The sequence below is a fragment of the Mycteria americana genome, chromosome 9 (genome assembly GCF_035582795.1).
Source record: "Mycteria americana isolate JAX WOST 10 ecotype Jacksonville Zoo and Gardens chromosome 9, USCA_MyAme_1.0, whole genome shotgun sequence".
Lineage (NCBI taxonomy): Eukaryota > Metazoa > Chordata > Aves > Ciconiiformes > Ciconiidae > Mycteria > Mycteria americana.
Window position 1 is genome coordinate 163776 of NC_134373.1, and position 26607 is coordinate 190382.

The 26607-nt window shown below is 38.8% G+C and overlaps 1 protein-coding gene across 2 annotated transcripts in view; it reads right to left on the bottom strand.

Annotated features, from left to right (window-relative positions):
• DIP2A (disco interacting protein 2 homolog A) overlaps positions 1-26607 on the bottom strand; it is a 131586-nt gene that overhangs the window by 77386 nt on the left and 27593 nt on the right. For both annotated transcript variants that reach the window (XM_075511282.1, XM_075511281.1), the window contains exon 2: positions 12837-12908. In XM_075511282.1, coding sequence (XP_075367397.1) covers positions 12837-12908 — 72 coding nt within the window. The remainder of the gene's footprint in view (positions 1-12836; positions 12909-26607) is intronic.

A 26607-nucleotide genomic window follows, 5' to 3' on the forward strand; every position in this document is an offset into this window, starting at 1 on the left:
ATAAGAGTGCGTGAAAACTTACCAACTCCAAAACTAGAACCCTCTCCTCCTCCAACACTTACAGAACAGATTTTTGTGGATCAGCATTAGGGCAGCTGTATTGTAATGAAATATATATTAATGAACCTCAGAAGTTCCCTTTAAATTAAGATGAGGCACAAAATCAATGGCACTGTTGGAAACCACAACTGTGTTTCTCCAGGTTAAATCTCCCTTTTTGCTTTCTCAGAGAAGGTGGTTTCATATCACAGTGAAAAAATACCAAGGATGAGCCTGAAAAACATCACTTTTTGGTAAAAACAGTAAGATATTGCATCTAAGTCTTAGGCTACGCAATTATGTGCCAGAAAAATCCTGTTCCACAAGCTTGGCGAACTTGTTAATTTATTCTGGTACTATGCAAATCACTACCTTAGCCTTCAGCAAAAGCAGCTGGATAATTAAGCTAACTCCCTCCATGCACACTGAATATCTTTACAAAAATAACATTTTAAGAAATATACAGTAAAGACACTTGATCCACTATCACTGTATTTTGTCCATTTTTAACTTACCCAAAGCTAGCAAGAATGAAAAGTCATCTTAAGGAGGCTGCTTGTTCCAATTAACTGAACAATTGGCTTCTACAGGATGAAATTTAAGTTAACATTTGAATTATAACTGTATTTTTCCATCCACTAACACTGGACAATCAAGACTAACACTGACATTTCTAGCAATTTTGATTCATACAAGCAAAAATTATTTTACTGTAAGAGCACTGAACAGTTGACAGTACAATGAAGACTCGTTGCTAGCATCGCTGGGTAGGATGCCTAGCTAAACATATCTGGCATCAGATAGGCAGAGAAAAATTTCAAAAACATACTTAGCAAAAGCACAATCTTTATCGCTGGAGGATTCTCCTGAGCAACCCACATGCAGAGCAGTTGCCCTATTGCCTCTTTCATCTCATCTGTGTAAGATGTGATGTCTTAACATCAAACTCAATGGTTTTTAAAGACTTTCACCAATGCCTCAGCAAACTCTTATTTGAAACAGCTATTAGACATTCAAATCTAATTATCTTCACAAGAAAACTGATCTTGAAATTCATCTCCCAAAATAGAAATTCAGACAAAGTAATTTGTTCTAAACTAGGTTAATTTACATAAGTTGTACCAGTTTACTAGCTGAACCTTTCAAAAGTATTCTCTTCCAAGTTTTAATGGTAAATTGAAAAGTAAAACCAAAGAAGTTAAAAGAGCATGGCAACAATTCCCTCATCTCAGCTTTACTTGCATTGCTACCCAGTTATGTATCATGGCTCCAAACATCCACAGTCTGCAGAAGATGATGTATCATATTAAAGAGCTTTGCAGAGAGGAGAGGGGAAGAGGGAGGCCAAAGAGGAACCTTTAGGCTCTTTGTACACTATTAAACCTTTCTGCAGTTGTTGAACTGGATCTAGAAGTAAGAAAGGAACAAAAAGATTACAATCAGGTTCAAAGCACTAAAAGAAAGGAAAAGAGGTATGGCAAGGCAGAAAATAAAACAAGTGTGGGAAATTCCCGGTCTGGCTCTAGGCCAACCTTTTGGTCTGTCCAGCCCTGCTCTAGACCCTCTCTGCTGTCTCCTCTGCACCCAACACCCCGCTCTGCCCAAAGACCATGGCCAGCCATCCAGTCTGCAGCACACTTCTTCCCTTACTGCCCCTCCACCCCCAGGCTCTTCAGCCCATCTCCTCCAACCCTGCCTCTGGTTTCCACTCCTGCTCCATGGATTCAAGCCCTACAGACCTTCTGTTCGTGTTTCTCCATTGCGGTCTGTTTACCACGCACGCTCGCATAGGGCCCCTACCAAAACAAGGGAGGTTTTCGCCAAAGACTGCAGTGTTTCTTAGTTCCCTCTGCCTTTGCCTGCCCTAAAGGAGAGGGAGCTTCAGGAGTTTCCTAGTTAGAGACAGGTAGTCTATAAGAATAGGTAAGGTCTTTCCTGGAAGGTTTTTCAGCCATTTATTAATGTATGCAAGGAGCAGGGGCAGGGCCAGGGCCAGGTGTGCTGGAAATAACCTCTCCTTCCCAATTAGTACCACTTCATACATCATGGCAGAAGAGGTGCATCATTGTGTAGCACCTTCACATGAAGTATCTGCATGTAACCCCTTGATTTCACCATCACTAGGGTACCTCATACTCCTCAGAGTCTTCTCAAGCAAAGCTGCATAGCTGTGCTAATGCATACCCAGCTTATGTACAGCTCCACAATAACAATCATATTAATTCCGGATTTCTTTAAATAGAATTTTAGATACACTTATTTCCCACTGAACTGTAAAGGAAAAAAAGCAAACTCTTCTCACAAAAATGACCTGAGATGCTAAAGTTTTACTTGAAACACAGACACTGAGTTCGGATCTTTTTATAGAAAACTTAAGGCAGGAGACTAAATGGAAATTATTCCTCAAGAGACCGATATCTGAGGATTTCTCTTTACTTTTTGTTCTGAAAAGCCTCACCTCAGTTATTAAGCATCCAGTCCTTACTCAGGTCATAGTTCAATTTTATCATTCTTTGCTGTCATACCACATCCCAGGACATATTACCTGATGCACACATTTTTGTCTTCAAGATCTGAACCGATCTAAGCGTTCACACCTTCTGGGTCAGTGAAACTGAACAAGGGTCTACCCAATGTAATTTATTACCCAGAATAAGATATTAGAAAACTTAAAGTTAAAAAACAAAACAAAACAAAAACAGTAATAGGCATCATACATGTGCATTATGCTTGACAATCTTCCACTGTTCTATAACATTTTCCTCTACTCCAGGAAGTAAACTTCAGCTCATAAGTTTCCACTTGGAGAAAATGAAACAATTTTAAGGGCATTATTACTTTCCATTAAAGGAAGCATACAACAGCAGCAAAAAATACAAAAGCATAGAAGATGCTTGTTAAAAATTCAATTAATCCAAATACTAGCCAGGAAACTAAACTGCCTCAATACAAATACCAATGGCAAGAGACCACGCTTATTTAGACATTATGACAAGACTGGTAAGCAGAATACCTACGCACCATTAGCTAGAACTTTTATTTCTCAAATAGTCCATTCTAAGCAGCAGTTCAGGAGATGCTTCACAAGCAGCCCAGCTCTCCTAACGCAAGCCGATCCCACCTGTCAGTCACAGCCCAAATTAATATAAATTACAATTAATATAATAAGTGCCATGCAGCATAGTTCTAATCAAAGCAGGCAGTAAAAGCAGCAGAAGCCAGATATGAAAAACCCCCGTGGCAGAGAGTCACCAAAATCAACCCTAGGAGCAGGGAACGGTGGGTGAAGCACAGCCATCAGAGGAAAACGGCTGGCTGTGCAGCACCCAGCTCCAGCAGAGAGCAACGGAACAATTCAGTCCTGGACTGTGGAAGACCCCTGTTAAAACACTCCTTGCTTGGCTGTCAACTTTCAAGGTGATGCTTGCCACATCACTTACATAAAATTTGGTTATATTAGCTGAGCCAGCAGAGGTAATGCCTGTTTAAGCACACTAATTAGAAAAGAAGAAAGCAAGCTACCAAGGATGATGGATGTAACTACACGGCACAGCTGGTCAAAGGTCCTCAGACTCCAGATCCAGTTCACCAAAACAGGCAGAAACCTCAGGGAGCCAGGTTTCATTGACACACCCAAGTAACTGGCCACTGAAGAGAAAAAGAGGTTCAGCAAGATAATTCAGGGGCATCGCAGAGAAATACTGTTTCCATATTAGCAGCCCTAATGGAGGAGAAAAGTTTCCATGCAAGACGGCAGCAACCTGATGAAGAGAAATTGTTCTATAATATGTCTGCTTGATAAGATGGCCAGATTTACTTTTGAATTGATAGATACCTCTCTAGGGGCAAGAAAAAGGGAACTACTGTGTTAGGTGTTTCCACCACGAACCAACTATCCAGATTTCTGATTCAGAGAGGGCTGCGTGATGACTTGCCACCTGGGTGTAAAGGTGAAAAGTTCTCACAATGCATCTGAACGTGGTCTTGCAAAATATTGGAGCTGAACCAGCAGTAAAAGTTCATGTAGACAACAGTAAGGTAGGAAAGAGGTTTTGGAGTTACAACTTGAACTGTTTAGAAAGGAAGCTGAAGACCAGCACCTTCATGGTAGCATAATCACTCCTGGTAAAAGACACAGAATTACACCAGGAGATGGAGACAACACATGCCTGAGAAAACAGTGGAACAAAAAAAAAAGGTTTCTAGTTAACTGAAACTAGTAAGTTTTTGGAAGAATAAGCTATGGCACAGTAAGCAACAGATCATCTACAAGGAAGCAAAGTTAACAGTCATGGCAGACACTACCCTCTAGCTTCATCTCACAAATTAAGATTAGAGTCTTGTCTTCTGTTTTAGAGATATCACTTTTGAATGTCTCCTCCCCTTCTCTCCAAGTGAAATATTATTTTTTCCTTTACAATACAGTTGTGTTTTCCCTTTCAGCAAGGCTCTCCATTCTCTCTGTGGTTTTTTCCCCTCCCTAAAACTCTCCTCCAGGCATCTTTTGCTGAAGCTTTATCAAAACTAATGTTCCCACAGTACTGCCTAGGAGATGATGGAGAAGAGGAACTTGTACTACGGGCAAGACCCAGAAACACCCACATGGGACCATCTCCCATTCCAATCTTGCATCTCAACTTCTCCAGAGGGAATTTCAGCAGAAATACACTAACATAGGAAGGGTGAAGTAGCACCTGCACATGTTCAGAGCAGAAGTCCCTCAGCTAATACCCAACACCAGTCTCCTACTCAGCACGACACATCAAATGGAAAGGAACTGGGATTTTATGGTTGCTTTCCTTGCTCAGACAGTACCCAAGGAACTGGTCAAGATGTAGTTACTAACACTAGGTTTAAGCAAGGGGGAAAATTCTAAATGAGCTAGGAAAGTTGGCTGGTACTCCTGTCTGGAGGTTTGCTTACGATAAGCCCTTTGTCAAACCGCTCAGCTGTTGAACTAATTCCTATTTGCCATTACCACACCCTTCTGCAAATATTTTGAGTTTTGCAATATGATTCTTCGGGGCAGCCATCCAGCTTACATAACCCTGTTTACATTGAAGAATAAACTCTTCCCCTGACCTGCTTGCACGTAAACCCCCCCTTCCTTTTGACTGTGCCTTGAAGCCAAAGTCAGTTCATTTGTTTTCAAGAATAACAAGATGAGAAAAAGGAGTAACATCTTACATGCTTTTTAATATTTTGGAGGTTGAATGACCCAAACAAAGGAAAGCCACAAGAGATAAAACTGGAGAGGAGGAAACTGCAAACCAAATCATATCAAAGTTTATGCAGAAATACAGCACCTTTTATTAGAACCAGTAATAGTTGGGACAAAGTAGACAAGAAGAGGAGAAAAAAACCTTGATTTCAGATATAATTCCTTTATCATACAATTCCTGTGTATCTGTAGGTACTTCCGTTTTACCAGACATACCAGCTAGTAGAACATTTCTCTGCTTACAAAACCCCTGTTGGCAAAATCTCCTTGTATTATACGGCTCGCAAGCAATACTGCCACTAGTGATACTCATGGTGCTTTAAAATTTCAAACTGCCTTTAGAAAGCCCTCCCTGATAAAGATGTTGATGGGTAGAAAATATCAGCTCTTGGGAACATACAAATGAGTAAAGGACACTGACTGAGTATTTTAGGCCTCAAAGAGCTCCTTAGAGATCTATGAAAGAACAAGCTGAAATCACTTGTCCTTATTTAAAAAAAAAAAAAAATCTGAAGAACTATGTATTTTAATAAAAAATGATCGGCTTGTTTCCTTTAAGACTATTTCATCTTAATTATTCTCCAACTTAAATATAAGACAGCATTAGTAATAGAGGTGAAAGATGTCTCTGTATGTGTTAATTTGTCTCAGATTAAAGCACTATGAAAAGTTGGCTTAACTGATACCATTGAATGACAAATGGAGCTCGCATTACTCAGAGGCAAGGTTTTGCTATATTAAAAAGCAGCTATATGCTCAGGTTGCCAGATATTTATAAAATGCAACATTTAGCATAGTTTTTAACTCAATAAAATAACCTGTCATTGGCTGCCATACAGGGGTTTGGGGTTTTTTGCATTTTATTTTTTTTTTTAATCCTGAATGTTAGAAATAATATTTTATTAATGACAATCAAATCAGGGATTTTTGTTCTCACTAGTTACACTATTACTCTATGAAAAAGTACACCAGAGACAAGCAAGTCTCTAAATTTAAGCCACCACAGGAAAACTCCAGGACAGCAAGCCAATGTTAGCTCTCAAGAAAAGAGATGCAAAGCTTCACATCGTAACAGCTTTTTTTTTTTTTTTTTGGCAGTAATACAAGAAGCTTGAAGCTTGACCTAAACACCTTGGGTTTTCTAGGTCATACTTTATGCCAGGTTTCACTCCAGTAAGCCTTCTCAAAACTACCATTAATCTGGACTAGCACTTACAGCTGACAAACACACCATGTCCTGTAAGTAACAGCTCTCAGAGGAAAATGAAGAATGTGTGTTTTTTCAAGTTTATAAAGCAGAAGCATGTCTGGTTTAGTATTTACATATCTCCTCATTTTTGTTTTCTTTATATTTGTTACTTCTCACTAACAGATAAGCAGCAGTGGCACTTGCACTATGGTTAATGTATTTTCTTTCGCGATTAATCCATAAAAGCAACAATCTTAAAAATTTACTTGCCCAAGACGAAGATGGACATTTGGAACTTTTATGTGAAACCTGATGGCTGAAGAGATGATCAGAGGCAGAAGGGGTGAAACGGTAAATTTTAATTTGGCACTGATTGTCTTCTTGTACCAAATCTGTTTCCAACATCTACCAAAACAGACTTGACATAAGAAAGCTAACAGGAACAGACCATGATGTGCTCTGGATAATTACAATCGTGTCGCTGATGCAGAACAAGTCTGTATTATTGGATGATTCAGTGCAGATCCACTACTGACTGCAGAAGTACGGCCTCGAGCTGAAGCAATTACCTTCAAGTCAAGAGAGGTCTCTTCTGTCATCTCAGGATTAGATGGAAATCAACCTACTTTTTTTGTTTGATTTTATCTCATTTCTTCTGCTTTGGCTTGGAAGTGTTCTTGAATCTTTAAGATCACCAGGTCCTAGCAGGTTCTTGCAACAAACAATTTCTTTCTTAAGTACCTAAGTACATTTGAAGTACATTTAAGTACTTTTAAAAAAACACTTATGTTGCCCAAGACAATCTCTGAAATTTTCTTTTTCTTTTCCCAGCAGAGCTCTCCCAGGATGGTTCTACCTACCACACCAAGATCTGTCTCAGACTTTCTCAGAGAATAATCTTGGAATTTATTCTTATTGTTCTCACAAATGCCAAAACAGGGAAAGAAAACTTTACACATATCTTTGGTTCTCCAGAAATACAGGGCATTCAAGCCCTGATGCCCCTGGGGTGGCTAGGAAGAGGTCCCTGAGTTTATGAACGAGCACAGTGGTCAGTCAATCTGCAAATCCAGTACCAGCATGGAAGGTGTGCCTCGATGGAATACAGGTGCTCAAGGCACTGGTCTCATCCCACTGGCATTTGGCAACTAATCTACAATGTGACAGCTGGCCTCAAATGCTAGCATTGAGTTTTCTCGACTGAAAGCATATTTAGACCAGGAAAATCTGACTCCTGAAAGATTCTAGAGCTAGGAAGAAAACAAGTAAAACAGAGGCAAATAAAAAATAAATATATATAGCACTATATAACTGTTGTTATTATTATTATGTGTAATATATAAAATATACATTATAAATATTATATATAAAATCAGTGTAGCTGTTTTATTTATATTCTATACATAAAAAATATATTTTACATATTTTATATATATAAAAATATACATTAAAAAGCTACCCTGGCCAAGCTTTTAAAACTACAGAAAACATTTGTTTTTTTAAAGAAACAACTGGTAGGGGAGCAGGAAATTACCACAGTAGCAAAGGATGGTTCTAGAGTAATTCCTGTTTAACAAAAGGGAATGCAGACTGACTTCAAGTGACTGACTGGTCGCCGTCAGAACCTCCGAGGTTCGTATTTCAACTTCCCCTTTGGTTAAAATAGCTTTGAAATGGTTTCAAATGTCTGGAGTATCAGCAGAATTCAGGTAATGGCATGGCAACCACTAGAAAGAAATCTACAGTTACCAACACATCACATTTAAGAAGAAATTTTCATTATTTCACATTCAACGATCTGCTCATGACATTCCACTTCCTGAGATGAATTTTTTAATGCTCCAATGACAAATGTAACTTCACAGGTAGAAGTTACCTGCTCTCCCAAGCACAGCACTGAGATTGCTTATAGTGAGGCTTTTGGAGTTGCCATGTCCCTGGTATTGTTTCTCATTCTGAGATTGTGTTCCCACATGTGGGAACACAACGTGATTCTAGAAAGAACAGTTCCTTTAACCATCAAAAGTTTCCTGAAATCCAACAGAAAGATGACAAGGAAAAAAAGGGAGAAGGGAGTACCATATTTGCTCCCCATCAGGACAGCAGACTCCAGGATGCAAGTTCCCAAATTTCACTGTAAACAATGCTCATTTTATCATGTTATTTCTGAATCTTTTTACACCCAAGCTCTATCCACATTCAAAATATATTTTTGCAATGTGTCTGATGTTATCCATCACTCAGAAGCTTCACCTAGCAGCATGCCAGGTTGCCTACAGATATAATTAATTATTTCCTCAGAGTTTCATCTGAAATTTGGGGGCAGAGGTTGACTGAGGAAACTGATTACTGTTAAGGCTTGCTAATAGTCAAAACTTTTTTACTTTTGCACGGTGCCTTTGGCTGGATTAGTGAAAGATAACACGTTTTAATTAGTATTTCCCCATAACTACATAGTTTTCTGGTTCCTAAGTGAAATCTAACATTTCTACTAACTCTTCATAACTGCAGGTTTAGAATTTTAGAATGCACAACAAAGCCTACAGCAAGCGACTCCTGCGTACTAACATGTCCTACTTAATTTTACTGTTCATTGAAAACATGCTTTGCAGCCACTTCTGTCTTTTTCTACTCACCAAGCACTCTGTAGGGTTATTCAATACTGTCTGTATAATGATTTAGTTCCCCACAGATTCAGCTACACAGTGTAGTAGGAACTTAATCCAATCCATTTTACATGGCATTGAAAGAGCAGGAGTTCTCATATGGTTACTTTTAACGTGGCAGCTGATGAGGTGATAACATGATAACATGATAACTTTTCATGATAACATGAAAAGTTAAACTTCCAGAATTCAAATTTTAGGAGTATATGAGTATGCTTTAAGACACAAAGATCAGATAACTTGTTGATTCACAAATATTTCTTAAAAGAAGATCCCATCAACTACCCATGTAAATCTGAATGCTATGATTACATATATCTGTTTCCAATTTCTAACAAGACAGAAGAATCATTCACCCCAAAATCATAGAAAACCCTGTCCCCATTCAAGTCTAAGTTGGAGAAAGGTGGAGAACCTACAGCAGATTCTCAGAATGGTCACCTTCTCCTCTCAATTTAAGCCATGTCTTTCCACAGTTGCTTCCAAACCTGTGCCACCACTTTTTCCTTCTTTACAAGTACCACATCAACATGCAGTCCTATTTCGAGTTCCCTAATCATTTCATATTTCATAAACTTACAGTAATCAAAATCTTTCATTTCAAACAATTTTCCCATTACTTCTTTTTCTACTTTCCAGCCTCTCACCAGGAATTCTATTTCTTACTCAGTACTTTCACTGCTCACCCTTCATTTTGCGAAAAACCTTACAAATCAGCAGAATTGTGCTATCAGCTGAAGTTTTGTAACAAAACCAGTAGAACTAGGTATTGATGCACTATGAGGAAGACATCAGGTTTTGTGAAATTCAAATAAGTACTGGAGAACATGAGATAAAATTAACTGGTCAGCAGTCTTTACCTCGTAGACCAACAGAGAAAAGATGACAATGCATACACTTGGAAAAGAAATGATGACCAAACCAGCCTTAGAAAGACACGAATTATTGGTCCTGGGGATGCTCAAATCACAGACTAAGAACTCTTCAAATCTAAAATGCTGGCATCCATCAGTCTGCAGAAACTTGACAGATAATGGGAAACTTAACAAATCCTATCAGGAATGCTACTGAGCATAAGATATTACAAAAAAACCCTGCAATCAAATTTTTAATGATAAAAAATTACTGCAGGCTCAAAGCCACTGGGACCCCCACACATTAATCTGAGCCATGATGAAGCTGTGTCAATTAACAAAATTCCAAGCTAGAACTGGGTTAATGGAACATACGTCAGGAAACGGAAGTAAGTAGTTAGCTTAGGGTTTTGAGCAAACTTTGTCTTTTTGCCAGAGTATCATTCTTTGTGCTCAGAGGCCCACTCACTCTCTTTTTAGCATATTAAAGCTAGATTCCTGTCATCTTAATGCAAAGCTAGGCAGAAGTGGTAGACAAATTGAGTAATCTGGTATTTCTTAGAAAATGTGGTATCAAGCAAGTAGGACAAACCATAGGATCAGCTAATTTTCGACCACTCCTTAAGATGATTAGGGAAAACCTGGCTGAACAAGGAGAAAGTTTTAAGCAGCTGGAAATCTAAAGGGACCTAGGATTCTTAGCTGAGCCTCTTATCAGATCACAGACAAACTAGGAGACCGCTGAATTGTACTGCTATCTCCTTAGGACATGCTTTCTTACAATTATTGTCCAGGATTTTAAGGTGTTAACCTAGATTATATGAAGTCACTTCTCTCAAATGAAACACTCCTGAACACCTCAAGTTTGAAAGAGAAGCTTCAGTGAAAACAGTTCTAAAAAAGTGCCATTAACATATTCTTCCTACTCATTTTTTTCTTCCAAATCTGTCTAATAAGTCAATTCTGTAGTTTCATACACTGCTTCAGCCAAGTGAGTTCCTGATTGAGCAGGTTACCTAAGTAGGATATTACAAAACACCTTTGGAAATTATACAGGTATCACAGCTGGCTTCTAGAGCAGACAACTGAATTTAATCAGTCTAACAGCCCTGGAGACCCTGCACAGGAGTCAGTGTTGTTTCTAAGACCCCAAGAGTTAGAATATGACACGGGGCCAGCAGTATTCATGCAGAAAAGGGGAACAAAGGTGCTTTACACTGCATCCTAGCTTTAAAACTTACATTAAAAAAAAAAAGTATGGAAGACACAGTGCTGTACTTTCCTAAGCTACACTTGAGCGCTCAGAACTTGAAAAATTTGTGCAAACAGCCTTTCAGTTTAAACTGAAAGAGTTGAGAGGAGAAAAAAAAAATCCCTATCAATAGAAAGGAGAGATTAAAACAAGAGACAGAAATCCAGAGACATTACTTCCTAGCAGACAGAGTTCATTGACAGAACATTTCTCATAGCTGTTAATCCTCAGCCAAAATCCATACTTAGCCTGGTCTCAAAATCTTTAACTAAGCTGAGCTGGAGGACAGGGTATTTTGAACAGAAAAATGAGGCAGTTCCTTAGAGAAAAATGGTATAAGGAGGAGAAGCTGTGGCAGGTGAAGCCAGAGCTTGCTGCTGACTGCAGTATTTATAAAAAAAAAAAAAAAAAAAATATATATATAAACTGCTTCTATTCAAGGAATGAGCTGTTTTATAGAGAGGAGTTAGGTCCTGCGTGGTCTACAAAGTATTACAAATTTGCTAAGGGAAAGCTACAGCTGTTCTTAAAAAAAAAAAAACCAAACACAACAACAAACCTGTGCTAAGAAACCCCATGATGAAACACCAGATCACGGTCTAACTGTTCAATGGCAAATACGCACCATAAAACTTTTTCTAAAACACCACAACTCAGCAGTCAGCAGCACTCATGAGAATAAAACTTTGTCTATCCTGCTATGAAGAGCCTCAGGGGTCACTGCATCAAGATTTCAAAAGCAAAAGAAACTATCATCTAGTTCAACAATTTGCACAAAACTGGCTGGAGATGCCCATTCCTGCTTCAAATCAATAACTTCTGTAAATATCAGAACCAAAACAGGACCAAAATCACAGCATGAATCCCTCTGTTCTCTGATCTGAAAGCATAACACTAACCTTGTAAAATAATACCTGTAATTCTTTTTCTGTCATCTATCTCCAGTGTCTCATTATCAGTTCCACTCATCTTCATTGTCTTCTCATTTTCCCTTATCTCAACCAGAACCTCTCAAGCTATAGAGGAACTGGCCTCGGGTTATTATACAAGACCAAAGCTCAATGGCAGCACAACAACTTTAACCCTGAGTGATTTAAGTGTCCTAGTATAAAAATAAATAAAGTTGGGCTAAATGCTTTTGACCATTGCAGATAAAGTCCGATAATAACGAGCTTAAGAAGTAATAGTTTATAATAAGAAGTCAGTATTTTGAGAAACTGGGGGGGGGGGGGATGGGGAAGCAGAGGGCATGTTCAAAAAAGCACACTGAAAAGCAAGAGTGATGACTAGTGAGTGTTTTCATTTCATGAAACTGGCCAACTTGCTTTCAGGAATAACTTTACTAATTTTTAAAGTTATCTTAAAGTCTTGGATGCAGTTCTCGAACTAAAGTTTGCTGACAAAAATGTTACCATTTAACATTTCACATAAAGTGTTAAAAAAACATTTCAGACTTTTCCCTTGTTCTGCATTTCTCTCTAATAGCCATTTTCCACTACTGGTTAGATTCCATGTCAATCAAACACTATTAATCTATTCTATTTAGTGAGAAGTTTTCCATTACATATTTTCACAGATTTAGCACAAAAGGTGTAACTTATATGCAGTCTCTTACCTTGAATTAGTGGTATATACCGTGCTAACAGCTTTGCTCTTTTCTTTTCATATCCTTTCTGAGTGATGTCTCCTAAAGAAATGAAGAAATAAATTAATATTGTTTTGAACAGTTTTTAAATAAGCCTTCTCATTTTCGTGATACCTATGATTAAACTTGCTACCTTTGAATCAGTCACATTAGCAACGAAGACCTGGGCCTGTCAGAGGAATTCATAGCCATACACATACCACCCATGCAGTGCTATCCGTGCACATATGAAAATGAGCGTCTTGGAGGTATACAACAGAGGAATAGTGTTTTTGTCTGCAGCACCTGTGTTGAACCTGGTTCTGGAGATATTTACCATAATGCAGACCGCAGCACAAAAGATTTGCAGCGTAACGGAAGCCAATGAAGCTGACAAGCCTGGCTCTGCGCCCTTCTGGGGCATTAGAAACGCTCAATATACCAGGGCTAGAGAGAACATCCTCTAGCACACCTCTGTAGTGCCTTTCAAACTCTAGACCATGTTGTCCACTCTGCACTGTGCAGCACATCAGTCTCCGCTTTCAAATTCTAGGAGGTGATAATCTCCTTCCAGCACTAGTTTTTATTCACAGTTGTCATCTGATATCCTGTTTTAAACCTATATTGCAGACTCCACTGGTAAAATGTGACGTTTTTTCACGCAGACTAGAATAAAAGGAAAACTTCTATAGAAACCCAAAGTAAGTTTTTGAGACATTTCAGAATCTGTACTTCCATGATTCTACCAACAGAACAAGGTGGCTTCATGCAAAACCGGCAGCAAGCTTAGTATAAAAATAAAAAAAAAAAATCCAAACACCTCCAAAATTTTACAAGCTTTGTCCATTTTCTAGATCTCAGCATAGACATGAAAACAGTGATCTCAAATAACTTAAAACCACTCCCAGCTCCCAAAATACACACTTGTTTAGACAGTGATATACTATGCGGTTCCACTAACAAAGTGGACTTTTATCCCTCCATACTTGGCAAATGCATCACAACAGCATGAAATATAACCAAGATTGAAGATATTAAAAATACCTGATTATATTTTTGAAAACATACTCAAGTAGACGGTGAATTTTAGAAATGTAGGCCGATAATTATCTTGACTTTAATTAGGACACAAAAGTAAAATTTTACATTTAGATCTTTGCTTCAAGCACATTCTTTCAGCAACATACTGTTGAAAGAGCGTATCAAAGCAAACTATGGAGAAGGGGAAAAAAAAAAAAGCTATGAATTACATATATATGGGTTAAGTAAAACAGCCTACCTCTGGCCATTTGCTTTCTGTCAAACCTGAAACAACTTCTCCATCCTGTTCACACAAGGAATCAAAACTTAATGTCTGGAAACCATAAGAGGAGTAGCACACTGCATGCGTGAATGGATTTAGGTCTTGCATTTGACAGAACTCCAAGAACGCTACACCATGCTATTTCTAAGGCCTCTCGGACCTCAGCTGTCAGCTGTGCAGCAAGAGCTGACAACCTGTCCCAGACCTGGGACTTTGCTGGGTATCTGTCTTTATCCTTACCAAAGTTTTCTGTAGGCAAACAGCAGAATCAAGAGTTATGAGGGCAATCCAGAGAAAGGCAGAATATGATTTACATGGGATTCATTCCCTTTGGAAATGAGGCTACAAAATTATATATAAGGTTATATGTTACTAGCAACAGTCATTTTTAATTCATCCAGATGAGTGGCATGGCAGGGGTATGCAGAAGCAAGAACCCCTTTTCCTCAGTCAGACGTTATGCGGAAAAGTTCTTACTCTGTATTTTACAATGTTTCTTGGGTATTTGCCTTAATACATAAGGGTTGGTTTTGGTATTTTATTTAATACTGTCCATAGCAGTATGTGCTCTAAAGACATTTCCTCAAACATCCACCTCCCTCCTACATCAGAGAACACTTGCTAACAGAAATCAATTCTACCATCCCCCCACAATTAAGTGAATATGCATCATTTAAAGTTACTGACAGCATGCCAAAACAAGCAATGAGAGCTTGAGGATACTGTTCAAGAGAGATAAGAAAAAAAAATGCAAATCCTGGAGTGCTTCAATCATGGCAGGTATTTCAACCAAACAGAATCTGTCAGTTTTTACTCCTAAACCTGTGTAAATATTTCATATCGAATTTGGACACAAGACAGAAATGCTTCGGTTATCATTTTTCTTGAGCAGAAATTTTTTTAGCAGAAGAAATATATATATATATATTTATATATATATAAATATATATATATATTTCTTCTGCTAAATATATATATATATATTTCTTCTATATATATATTCTTATATATATATATTCTATATGAGCGTATATATATATATACCTCTTCTATATATATATATATATTTCTTATATATATATATATAAATATATATATATATTTCTTCTGCTAAATATATATATATATTTCTTCTGCTAAAAAAATTTCTGCTCAAGAAAAATGATATATATATATATCATTATAAATGATATATATATCATTATAAATATATATATATATATATATATATAATATAAAAATATAAATTCTGTTTCTATGTATGTTATATAATTATATCAAAACAAGAATGAAATCAAAACACACAAATGCCTGAGCAGATTTGTGTGCCTGGGAATAGCTGATCAAAATGACAAATTACACTCTTCAAGTAAGTAATTTCTACAAAGAAAGAAAAAGGATAGCAAAAAAGATGCATCCTTTTCTGTTGTGGAGGAGGGAAAAAGGAAAAAAAAAAACATAAAATCTTATAAGTAATTTGGAAGACTAAAGCAATCTCAGCAACTTCTTTAAGTGACAAACGCTGTACGTAACACAAATTTGCCATACCGCAACTTCAGCGAGGACCGTAATTTTCACAGCTCCATAAATGATTCAATTAATCCTTAAATCAAATCTCTGCGCAGATCAGCCATCTTGCCAGGTATCACCCAGCTGAAAAGGTATGCCATGGAAGCAGCAGATGAGAAGACAGGGTTGAAAACAAAGTCTCATTTAAACCAGAATACCTCAAACTTTGGCTTCTCAGCACATTTGGAAATTCTTTGATTTTCCTGGAATGCTGACTTGAAGAATTTTCCTTGAATCGGGTTAAGAAAAGTCCAAAGTCAAAAGCATCGCTGTCGACTTCTGCAGCCAGTCAGACCTGGCTGCCTAGGAAAGCTTTTCTTTGTTCCTTTCTCAAAAGCTTGGGGGTGGATTCCCCCTGACAACTGCTCCCCACCCCCTCGCCCCCAGAGCCTCAGTGGGATTAACCCATCATTTGGGGTTCTTCGTGATCCCTCACCTCTTCCAAAGAGAGCCGCTTAGCCACATCTGGTATGTCAGGGCCACAGCTGCTGTCATTTAGCCTCACTTTCTCCCGAGTTATTAGATTACACAAAAGCAAGATGAGGTTCCTCAGTCTTAGCAAACCAGCAGGGAAGCCTGGATAAAACTAGACCTGGGCCAAGGTGTTAGTTCTCTGCCTGGACTATCTGACATATTTTACGATATGTCAGAGGCTCCAAGAAAATTAATCTAGACAGAGATGAAAGTGTTGGCATTTCTTAAAATGATCTATAAAAATTGTTTTCTTAATTAGTGCACAAAGAATCTGTCATGCAATTACCCCAAATCTACCCAGGCATGTTTTATTTCACCATGTCAGCACTGTAGCCAACACAATCTTGATGCCAAATTAATTAATTAAAAATTACCTGCATTTTATTGGGTTTTCATGAATTATTTTTCATTGGCTATCCACTTGCTGGGTTCAAAAATTTCAACTAGCTGATTTTTAATTCTGAAAAGTAGGTGGAGAACACTGAGCAAGTGCTTCAATGCTCTTCAAAAAACACAAGAATAGGAAACAAGCACATGCTTTACTGCCTAGACACAGCTGCCATGCCTCACCGCATCGCAAAATCCTCACACTGCAAAATCCTGACTTTGTAATCTCAAGTATTTTATGTTAGCTCTACCCATTGGATAAGAATGCTTAGAAAAAGCGCTTTTATAACCAGGAATTGGGCATATTTGAGCTATGTAGTTCATAAATAAATACAGCGTGCCTAACAGAGAACATTATTTCCTTGATCACCACGAGAAAAGGACACGCACAAGTGCAGCAGCCTGTCTCCTCTTCAGTGCGTGAACATCGAGGGCAGAGCATATCCAGTGCTGTTTCAGCTCCTTTGTAGCTTTGTACCCCTGCACTGCAGAGCCTTTGAAGGCTTCTGATGGAGAAGGGAAGATGAGCAAGATAGAGACAGACACTGAACAGCTCACAGAAAAGTGAGCTTGCTATGAAGTGAGCAACTTCTCCGGTCCTTAATGAGTAGCTTGCACTTAAAGTCTCACTGGGAGCAGCTATAAGAAACCACACACCACACTGTGCTGGCAATAAGTCTCAAGAATCTGTCATGCAAACACTCTCCCCGAGAAGACTGTGAGTACCATACCGCTGAGCATGGCTCTGTGAGAGCCTAGTACTTGCTAAGGATAAGGAAATGGCTCCAGGTCACCAATTTGCAGAGATCAAGAACAGGGACATTTCTATATGAGATAACTGTGCATTAAATGTGGATGAAAAGAGTAAGATGTATGAGATCTGCAAGACGAAACCTTTAAGGATTCCACTGTTTGGCCACTGGTGAGCACAGCCACAACCTCAGGTATAACAACTATTGACAAATCACTGCAGAAACTTTTGTCAGTTCCTTCAGTATCAAGTGAAAGTCAAGGGTGTGAATACTGGCTTCTGCCTGAAGAGGTGGTTCTGGATGGTTTGAAAACGCAGGCAAGTTGCCAGCCAAAACATAACTAAGTCGTCACCTGTGGAAAAATTTTAAGTAAACCTCCAGTGTTTCCGGGGTCAGGTTATCACTGTATTTGAAGGGTTGGTGGAGTTGGAAGAACCAATTCAGCAGTCATCATTTCTAATTCTACCTCTTAGACATGCTTGGTAAATATTTTTGTTAAGTGAAACAACTCGCCAAGCTTTATTTTGCATCATCCTAGAAGTATTATAAAAGGAACAATGCATTGCTACATGATTTTGACTTACTTCAAAGTCAGAAACAACAAAAAAAAATTGCAAAAGAAATAATTACTGACATCTGTGATTTTTGTCCACTGCAAAAGCAAAAATGATCAAGGGATTTCTAAGAACTATGATGAGAGTCAAGAATAAGGAAAGCCAGCGACACTTGGTGTAACAGCTGGGGAATTGAAAGATGGTGCTGAGGAACACTGAACCATGCAGCCAGCAGAAGAAACGCCTCAGTTTCTCATGTCATCTGTCCTCCAGAGTAAATAATGTGCCAACCAGTCCCAAGGAAATTGCTAATAATGGAAGCACATAGGAAAAGAGACGAGACTTCACCGCTACAAAGGCTGATGACAACAGAACCATCAATGGATGGTTCATCTCCTGTGCTAACAGGACAAAGCTCTGAAACTACAGCTATTTGAGGATGAAGACCGCAGGGATCACGAGCTTCTGAGTTGTATCACACATGTGCATTGCAAGCTTAAGCGTTCTTGATACAGCCTCAGCACCAATGAGAAATCATACCCAACATCAACAGGGAGAAAGTTCCTTGAGGATCCTTACTACTCAAAGGCTTGAAACCAATACAGGCAAGTAATACCTATAATTGGTGCCTCTAACCTGTAATAAGGATGACGAAACCATCTCAACAACAACCCCTATTACAAAATCTCAAGGATGATGTTCTCTCAAACATAGCTCTGAGAACTGCAGTAAGCAGAGACTGAAAAAAAATCCACACTCCTAGGAACATAACATTTATCTTTTCAGCAAGATGCATTTACAGTAGATCAGCAGACTTCAGAAAGCCCTTGCTAATAGCAATCAACATGTAAAAGATTGGAAATGGAGAGAGCATGACAGTAGGATAAAGCTGTTTGTTCATCAAGGGGGAGATCCACAGCAGTAGCCACATGTAATTCCTGAAATGAATACTGAGTCACAATGGTAAGTCCGACCTATACTCTCAGTTATATATGATACATCTCAAGCAATGTCACACATCCCTTGTTACCCAGCTTTCAAACTCCAAAGCATGTCATTTGTTACAGCCCCCGGTAGCCAATACCAGCTGCTGACACCCTGAGAACAAATAGGGTGCGGCACTGAAATACAGCAGGATGGTTGTATTTATGCTGAAACTCATAGTTACAAAGAGGGCCTTGAGGAAGAGGAGGACGAGGAAGAAGAGGAGGAGCAGCTCTCCTGGGTGCTGAACTCCCTCAGAGGGCATGGCCATGCATTACAGGGCATCTTCATGCTGTGGCATTCAAAAGCTGGAGAAAAGGCATGGTCAGTACCTTACCAAACAGCTATTCTCCTGTTAATACCTGATGCCAAAACAAAGACCAAGTCACAAAAACGCCCACCAAGGTTGCCACTTAATTGAAATTAACATCACAAAATCAAGTATTATGAGGGTGTTTCCAAAGTCTAGCATTTTCTTTTGAAGAAGGTGAAACCAGCACAATTGCAACCCCTGATAAAAGGGTTGATAGACGAGCCCCCATGTAGCCAATAGCAGCGAAGAAGAAATGTTCTGTTAAGCCTTCACTCTGGGATTGCTAAACTTGTGGATGAGAAGACTAACCCCAGAGTTATAAGATTATGATCTCACGCACATAAGTACTTGCCATGCGGGCGGGAAGTGCCACACCATCCAGCAAAGGAGAGAAAGCAAGAGACATTGGGAGGTCACGGTCCTCACTGGGATTAAAGGGCAGAGCTGACAAAGTTGACTGAGGTCTTACTGGTTTGGGGAAAAAAAACAAACCAAACCAAAACCAAACACCAAAACTTTATTATCCACATAAAGTTTTGTGGACTTTTCCACAAGATCATCATACAGCTTATACTCGCTGTTTAAATATGCTTAAAGGCTTTACCTAGCAAACATTTGGAAAGACGTGTTCCCTTCCAAGGCTGCAGACATGCCTCATATGAACGTGGAATCTGACACCTGCAGGTAGTTCAGGGTTGAAATATGACTTTGAGGAAAGTCTCTGAAGATGAACCAAAGATCAAAATACAAATCCTTAAAGAGAAACTGTAGAAATATTGGAAAGGAAGGGGGAAGGTTAAGAAAAACTTGCAGAAATTAAATACTCTTAAGAAAACTGGAAGTGGTTTAGGGGTGTATTTTCACCAGTATACACACCCGTAAGCTCCAAGCTGGGCTGCATACAGGTGCGCCATCAACAGATTCTGCCGAGTGACAGTTCACAATCATTCTTACTAACTCTCAAGTTTTAATCACCACTTAAACCTAAAAGCCAGAACTACTCTCCCAAACCTACTAGTGCCCATTACAGACTTTGGCTACCTGCTACACATTCTTCTCCCAGACACCACACTTTTTTGTATAAATCAGGCAAAAGCCAAATCACCTGATCAACAGGTGATAAAGCAACTAGAAGATGAAAATCATGACTTGCAATTAAAGAAGAAAGAGTTTTGGACCTCTGAACTATGCAGAAGCTAACACTTGTTGCCATCCCTGAGATTCGGTCTCTGGTAGGTCTGTGCTGTTTAAATCTGATAATCAAAGTGTTTTGGGGAAAAAAAAAAAATAAATTCTTCCATAACTATCACTTACCCCTATTTGGAAATCGGTGCACTTATTAAACAAACTGGTTCCAAACTGGATCCACATCAACACAGCTCTTCTGTAAACCATGGTGGATTTTTTTTTCCTCCCTTTTCTGCCAGCTAAGGAACCACCATTTTTTTCCTGGGCAAAACAGAAGTTTACCACTGGATTCTTTCCCTAATAGCTGAAGTATTAATCAACAGCACATTGATAAACCAGCAGGACATCTCACAACTGTCTGTAAATAAGTAGCCTTTGAAGTAGTGTTGGTTCTAGATTTTTAGCTACTCATATTTTGCCTGTTTCAATCTTAACCTTTGATTCTTCCCTAAAGTTGTACTACAAGCTATTTCCATCATTACTGAACTTTACACTGAAATAAGTGACTGTACACAGATTAGTTACGCTGCTAAACTCAGTGGTTTGGGGTTGGGTTTTTTTGGTTTAGAGTGCTAAGTACATCTGTTTCCAATTATTTGCTCTTCTATAAAACACATGCTTTGCAATCATGGCTATAAAGAAGCGCTTTTAACTTGTCATGTAACCTGAAGTCCATTCTGGCATGCAATTTCTAGTGAAAAGTCCCATTTTTTTTCTCCTCTGTACAACATACCTTCATTCCAAGACTCATTCTATAGCACAGTATTTCAGCCACAGCGAAGTTTATGCTCATTGTTTTTGAAAAGCATAGAAAACTGTAGCAGCACAAGAAGTGGTTGAAGCTTTTTTTAAAGAACACTTCCTTACATCTATAAGTTTGCAAAATACTCAAACAGCAGTCCTTTATCCTGAATCATTGCTATTTTCTGAAGTAAGGGCTATCAATTGATGCCTTAATTTAGTTTGCATATGATGAGCTCAGTGAAGTGTGAAAATATCTTGATTATAATCTTTCATATTATACAAATCTGTTAAAAATGGAAATAAGTGACATCTGATCATTCCATATGGTGATGCATTTGACTAACCTGTAAGACATTCGATTTGGAAGATCCTGTTTTAAACATCCTGAGAGCATCAAGATGCCTTTTAAGCAGTATTAGAAGTTTAGCACAACTTCACTGAAAACGTACGTTATCGGCAATTCCCAATTTGCAGCAGGATTTTCATCCTTCTGACAGAATTTAAATTACCAAACTACAAACTTGTCTGCATGTAAAAGTAGTAACGTGGAGATACACAATTACTTAAATGGACACAGTTTCTTTAAAACTTTGCGTACCCAATGAAATCACTGGAACATCAAGCTCTAGAAACTAGACAAATATTGACTAGCTAATTGCATATATCTTAATGACAGAAAGGGAATTAATTTTTCCAATAAGTTAGTAGCAGAAGACTTAAGTTTTCCACTTTGTGCACAACTGCACAATGGGACTATCTAGTTTACAATACCATTAATTGGCAAGTGTGCCTTATCTTGGCCTAAATTTAGTCTGATCAAGCCATCAGGGGTTTTGCTATCAGCAAAGCAATGCTAAACATTAGAATTTGACAATTCTCTTCTGACACATTTATATACCAACTTTTCACCTCAAAGGTTCAAAGCAGCTGCTAGACAGGGGCACCACTTACATTTTACAGACTAAAAAAAAGCTGAGGTGAATGAAGTATGCAGTACAGCAAGGATGAGAAAAGTCTATGTATTCCAGGTTATTCTGTTCTCCACAAATCCACACTTGTACATCATGCATGTACGTTGAAAGACAAGCGAGCTGCTCCTTTTTAAATACTGAGCTGCCTAGCTTTAAGCCATTATTTGCTTCATCTGCCAGGAGTCGGCATTTGACAGGATAAAAGAAGGTTAAACAATTGGATCACAAAAGCAACCTGGCAAGTTTCCAGGCTCAGTTAGCCCAATTAATGAATTATTCTTATACTGCTTCAGTAAATCCTTAAGCTCACTCCACAGGGAGATAGGAAAAGCTCAAACTCTACCACTTCCCTTCTATCCCATTAGGGCTCTCTGTAGAATACAGAAACAGATTGACAGATGCCAGCTATACTGTAGGCGTACCAGTCTGACCCTGGCTCCTGCTCTTACAGTTATTCAAAAACTAGTCCTGTTTTAGATAAGTTGAGATGTTTCCTTTCAATGAAACACTCTCATCTACTATTGCACCAGAAGGACAAATGAAGAACCATCTTCATTAAGCCCGTGTTAAATTATGGTTTGTATTTCCACAGCAGATACAAGCTTCAAAACATAATACCCCCAAACATCGGGCATTTTTAAGGATGAAAACTGTTTTTGAAACACTCAATTGATATGGTTTGTAAGGCTGATTAGAATCTTCACCCAGAGGTCATAAACAAAATTTATCAAACCACATATAGCTTTCATATCTCATTATTATGTAAATCATGAACCTTGCCATCCCCTTTAACAAGCTGAGGAAAGTTATATGCACAGGGGGGAGTGGTGGAAATCATCTGGTACATAGGGAATGTACTGTCTGCTTCCCACAAAAGCTAACAAAAGAAGTTGAAAAAAAACAGACTAGGAGTGGTCGGGCAGATCAACAAACAGTCTATTTTAAAATTTGAGCTAAAAAATATTTTCTGACGTAGTTGAAAATTATTTTGGTAAAATACAGAAATGAAAAGCTTTTGAAAGGATGTCATATGCATGCAACGTGTCCCCCTTTTAAAAACTATTAAGAAAATGGTATTTCAAAATAACCAAAATCTCAGTGCCCTGCAGAGGTGAGAATATTCAGACTTTTTGCTTGTCACTTCCAAGATGCATCAGGGATACAATATGAAAGTAGAGTAATTATGCCTGGCATGTAATAATCAGCTATTAATATGAATTAGGCCAGCAAGAACTGTCTGAACCAAGTCATTTTAACCTAAAGCATGCAGTGGGGAGGGAGGGGGAAGATGCTTTGCTGCTAGGTACAAAGACACTTCTCTTCCTTTCACTTGGTTGCACTGACAATTTCTACTGCCATAACGACCAGGAGCAGTCTCAGACCAAACTATTCAGTGGTGTGCTGGTTTTGGCTGGGGTAGAGTTAATTTGCTTCCCAGCAGCTAGTAAGGGGCTATGTTTTGGATGTGTGCTGGAAACAGTGTTGCTAACCCAGGGATGTTTTGTTACAGCTGAGCAGTGCTTACACAGAGTCAAGGCCTTTTCTGCTTCTCACCCCACCAGCAAGGAGGCTGCGGGGCACAAGAAGCTGGGAGGGGACACAGCCAGGACAGCTGACCCCAACTGCCCAAAGGGCTATTCCACACCATATGGCATCATGCTCAGCATATAAAGCTGGGGAAGAAGGAAGGGGGGGGACGTTCGGAGTGATGGCGTTTGTCTTCCCAAGTCACTGTTATGGGTGATGGAGCCCTGCTTTCCTGGAGATGGCTGAACACCTGCCTGCCCATGGGAAGGGGTGAAGGAGTTCCCTGTTTTGCTTTGCTTGCGTGTGTGGCTTTTGCTTTACCTGTTAAACTGTCTTTATCTCAGCCCACGAGTTTTCTCACTTTTACCCTTCCGATTCTCTCCCCCATCCCCCTGTGGGGGGGAGGGAGCGAGTGGCTGGGGGGGCTCAGTTGCCAGCTGGGGTTAAACCACAACAAGTGACTACCACAAAAGACTCCAAATATGCAAATACAGAAATACTCCAAAAAACTGCCTCCAAATATGCAAATACAGAAATAACCAGATATAAAAATGGGGGACCATAAAGAAAAAAAAACTTTATAGAGTATTTTTTGCAACAACTTTAATACGCATTCCTCTCCCATAACACTGTGAAGATAAGATTATTCGCTAGATAGAATTTTCCCTGTATAATTCCATTAAGACAAAATCACAAAACAAAATTCTTATTTAACTTGGTAATAAACGCCTTACATCATGAAGTCATCCCTTGTGTTGAAGAATGTGTGTGTAAAAATAAAAGACGATATATGCACCATTTAATGCTGTTTGAAGCTGTTTAGTTGTTGTAACTCCCTTTCTGATCCAAGAAGCCTTTTTTTTCCCTTTCACATCCTCCACACACTCCTCATGTAAGGCACAGTGATCAATGAGCAAGATGAAGATATTTCAGACTATATTAAACTTCTACATCTTGTATGAAGCTTTATTTTTATGGTGCGCTTTTTGGATGTCAGTGACATTGATTTTTTATTGTTGTTGTTTTCTCCACCAATACCCAAGAAGTTACATCAGCTACAGATGTTTTACAAGCAACTGAGCATTTCATATTTATTAGTGGCAAAAAGCTCATATTCCTACTTTGGTAGCAACCACAAAGCCCAACAGATCACAGCAAAGATGTTGTTTAGGCACGATGCACAATACTAAAGACTGCAGCAGCCCGATTCATTAATTCATGACTACAGGAGAATCCAACTCATTAATTAGACCACAAAAATCTTTTAAAAACCCACCAGAAAAATCCCAAAACACACAAACCACAGCACAACATTCAAAATTCACAGAGTACACTCAAAACATACAAAGAGAAGTCACGTGACCTGCAACACCTAGACCATACAGAACTCAAGTTATTTTAATTTGTAAACTACGCAACTTTTTCAATGGATTTCTAGGTCTCGGTTTCAGGTTTGATTAGTTTCCTGACACATTATTACCATGCCCTCACATGCATTGCCAAACCATGCTTTTAGAGGAAAGGACAAAAGAGATTTGAAGTAGATCTTGAAGTAACTGGGGCAGGGTGGGTATGGCTCCTGGGCCAATTTTACTATGAATGCAGACACTTTGACTTCTTAAAATAAAAGGTAATATTAAGAAAAATCTTCATCAGTATCCATAGTAAAGCTACAAAATAACATAATACAATATAATTCTTCTAGGAAATTAGACCTCATAAAGACTTTATATTGGATCCACATAAATAATCCGATGTGATCATGAAGAAACAGATGAAGTGTTCAGAGTTCCTGGATGAACTACAAAATGATAAACTACACTGAAAAACTGAAAAAAAAAAAAAAAAAAGAAACCAGCTGAATTATTCATGGAAGCATGCAGAAAAGCAAGCCAGCTGGTGCACACAACCAACCTTTCATGGCAGGAGAAAAAAAAACCCCATCAATCCCTATTATGACCAGAACACTTCAGCATTTACAAGCTTGGGAAGCCCCAGCATGGGTCCCTATGATGGCTAAACTTATTTACATTTATCTCTAGTTGCAACACTACTTATTAAGTGTCTAAGTGAGGTTAGAAGCCTATAAATGATCAGCAAACAAAGCATTTTCCTGAATCTGTGACTTGAAAAGTGAAAGAACAGGGCTTGTAAAGGCCTTTCTTGATTACTCACACACAGGAGCAGTGCTTTACTAGTCAAGCTTATCACACAGCACCTCCCTGTATATCTGTTCAAAGTCCGCAACTGTGAGTGCTCACAAAAATTAAACCGATGACCTCACGCCAACTTTCTGCGTAGAAGGTTGTTATCAAGGACCAAGACCATCCCACCCCACCCCAGCCTCCCGTCAGTGCTGGTTATGGACAAGGGGACTGCATGACTCCTGCCCGTCCACTCGGCTCAGTCATTCCTACTTAATGACCAAACAGGAGCCATCAGTTTGCTTCCGATACTAGGAAAATTAGTTCCTCAAAAGGAAGACGCCAATTTCTTTCCACATGTTTTCATATCCTTAACTTGACAAATCTTCCTTAGAAAACCATTCAGCCATCTATTTTCTGATTAACTGGAGCTCTCCTTGAACAGCAAGAACAAAATGTTGTCATTTCTGCCAACTGCACTTTTCCCTCATTTACCTTGTTAGTTAAATGAGTTAAATCAGTTAGCCAAAGGAAAGCCAAGTTCAGTGTCTGCAGTCTTAGATGCTCAAGCCCACAACTAGCACCCTGTTTGAGGTTGAACCTAACACACTGCTACCGTGCCGTTGCTGAGGCAGTGGCTAACTTGCAGTATTTTCTGTAAAGTTTGTTAAAACCAAAGTAATGAAACGCATCATTTTTATTACATAAAGTATTGAATGCAAGAAACTTTTTTTAATTGGCTAAAAAAGGACAAAGTATGTTAGGGAGAAAAAGTGAAACAACTCCAGTAACAAAACAAAACACCACCTTTCCAGAATTTCACATGCAGTGATACCGGTAATCAAAGGCAAC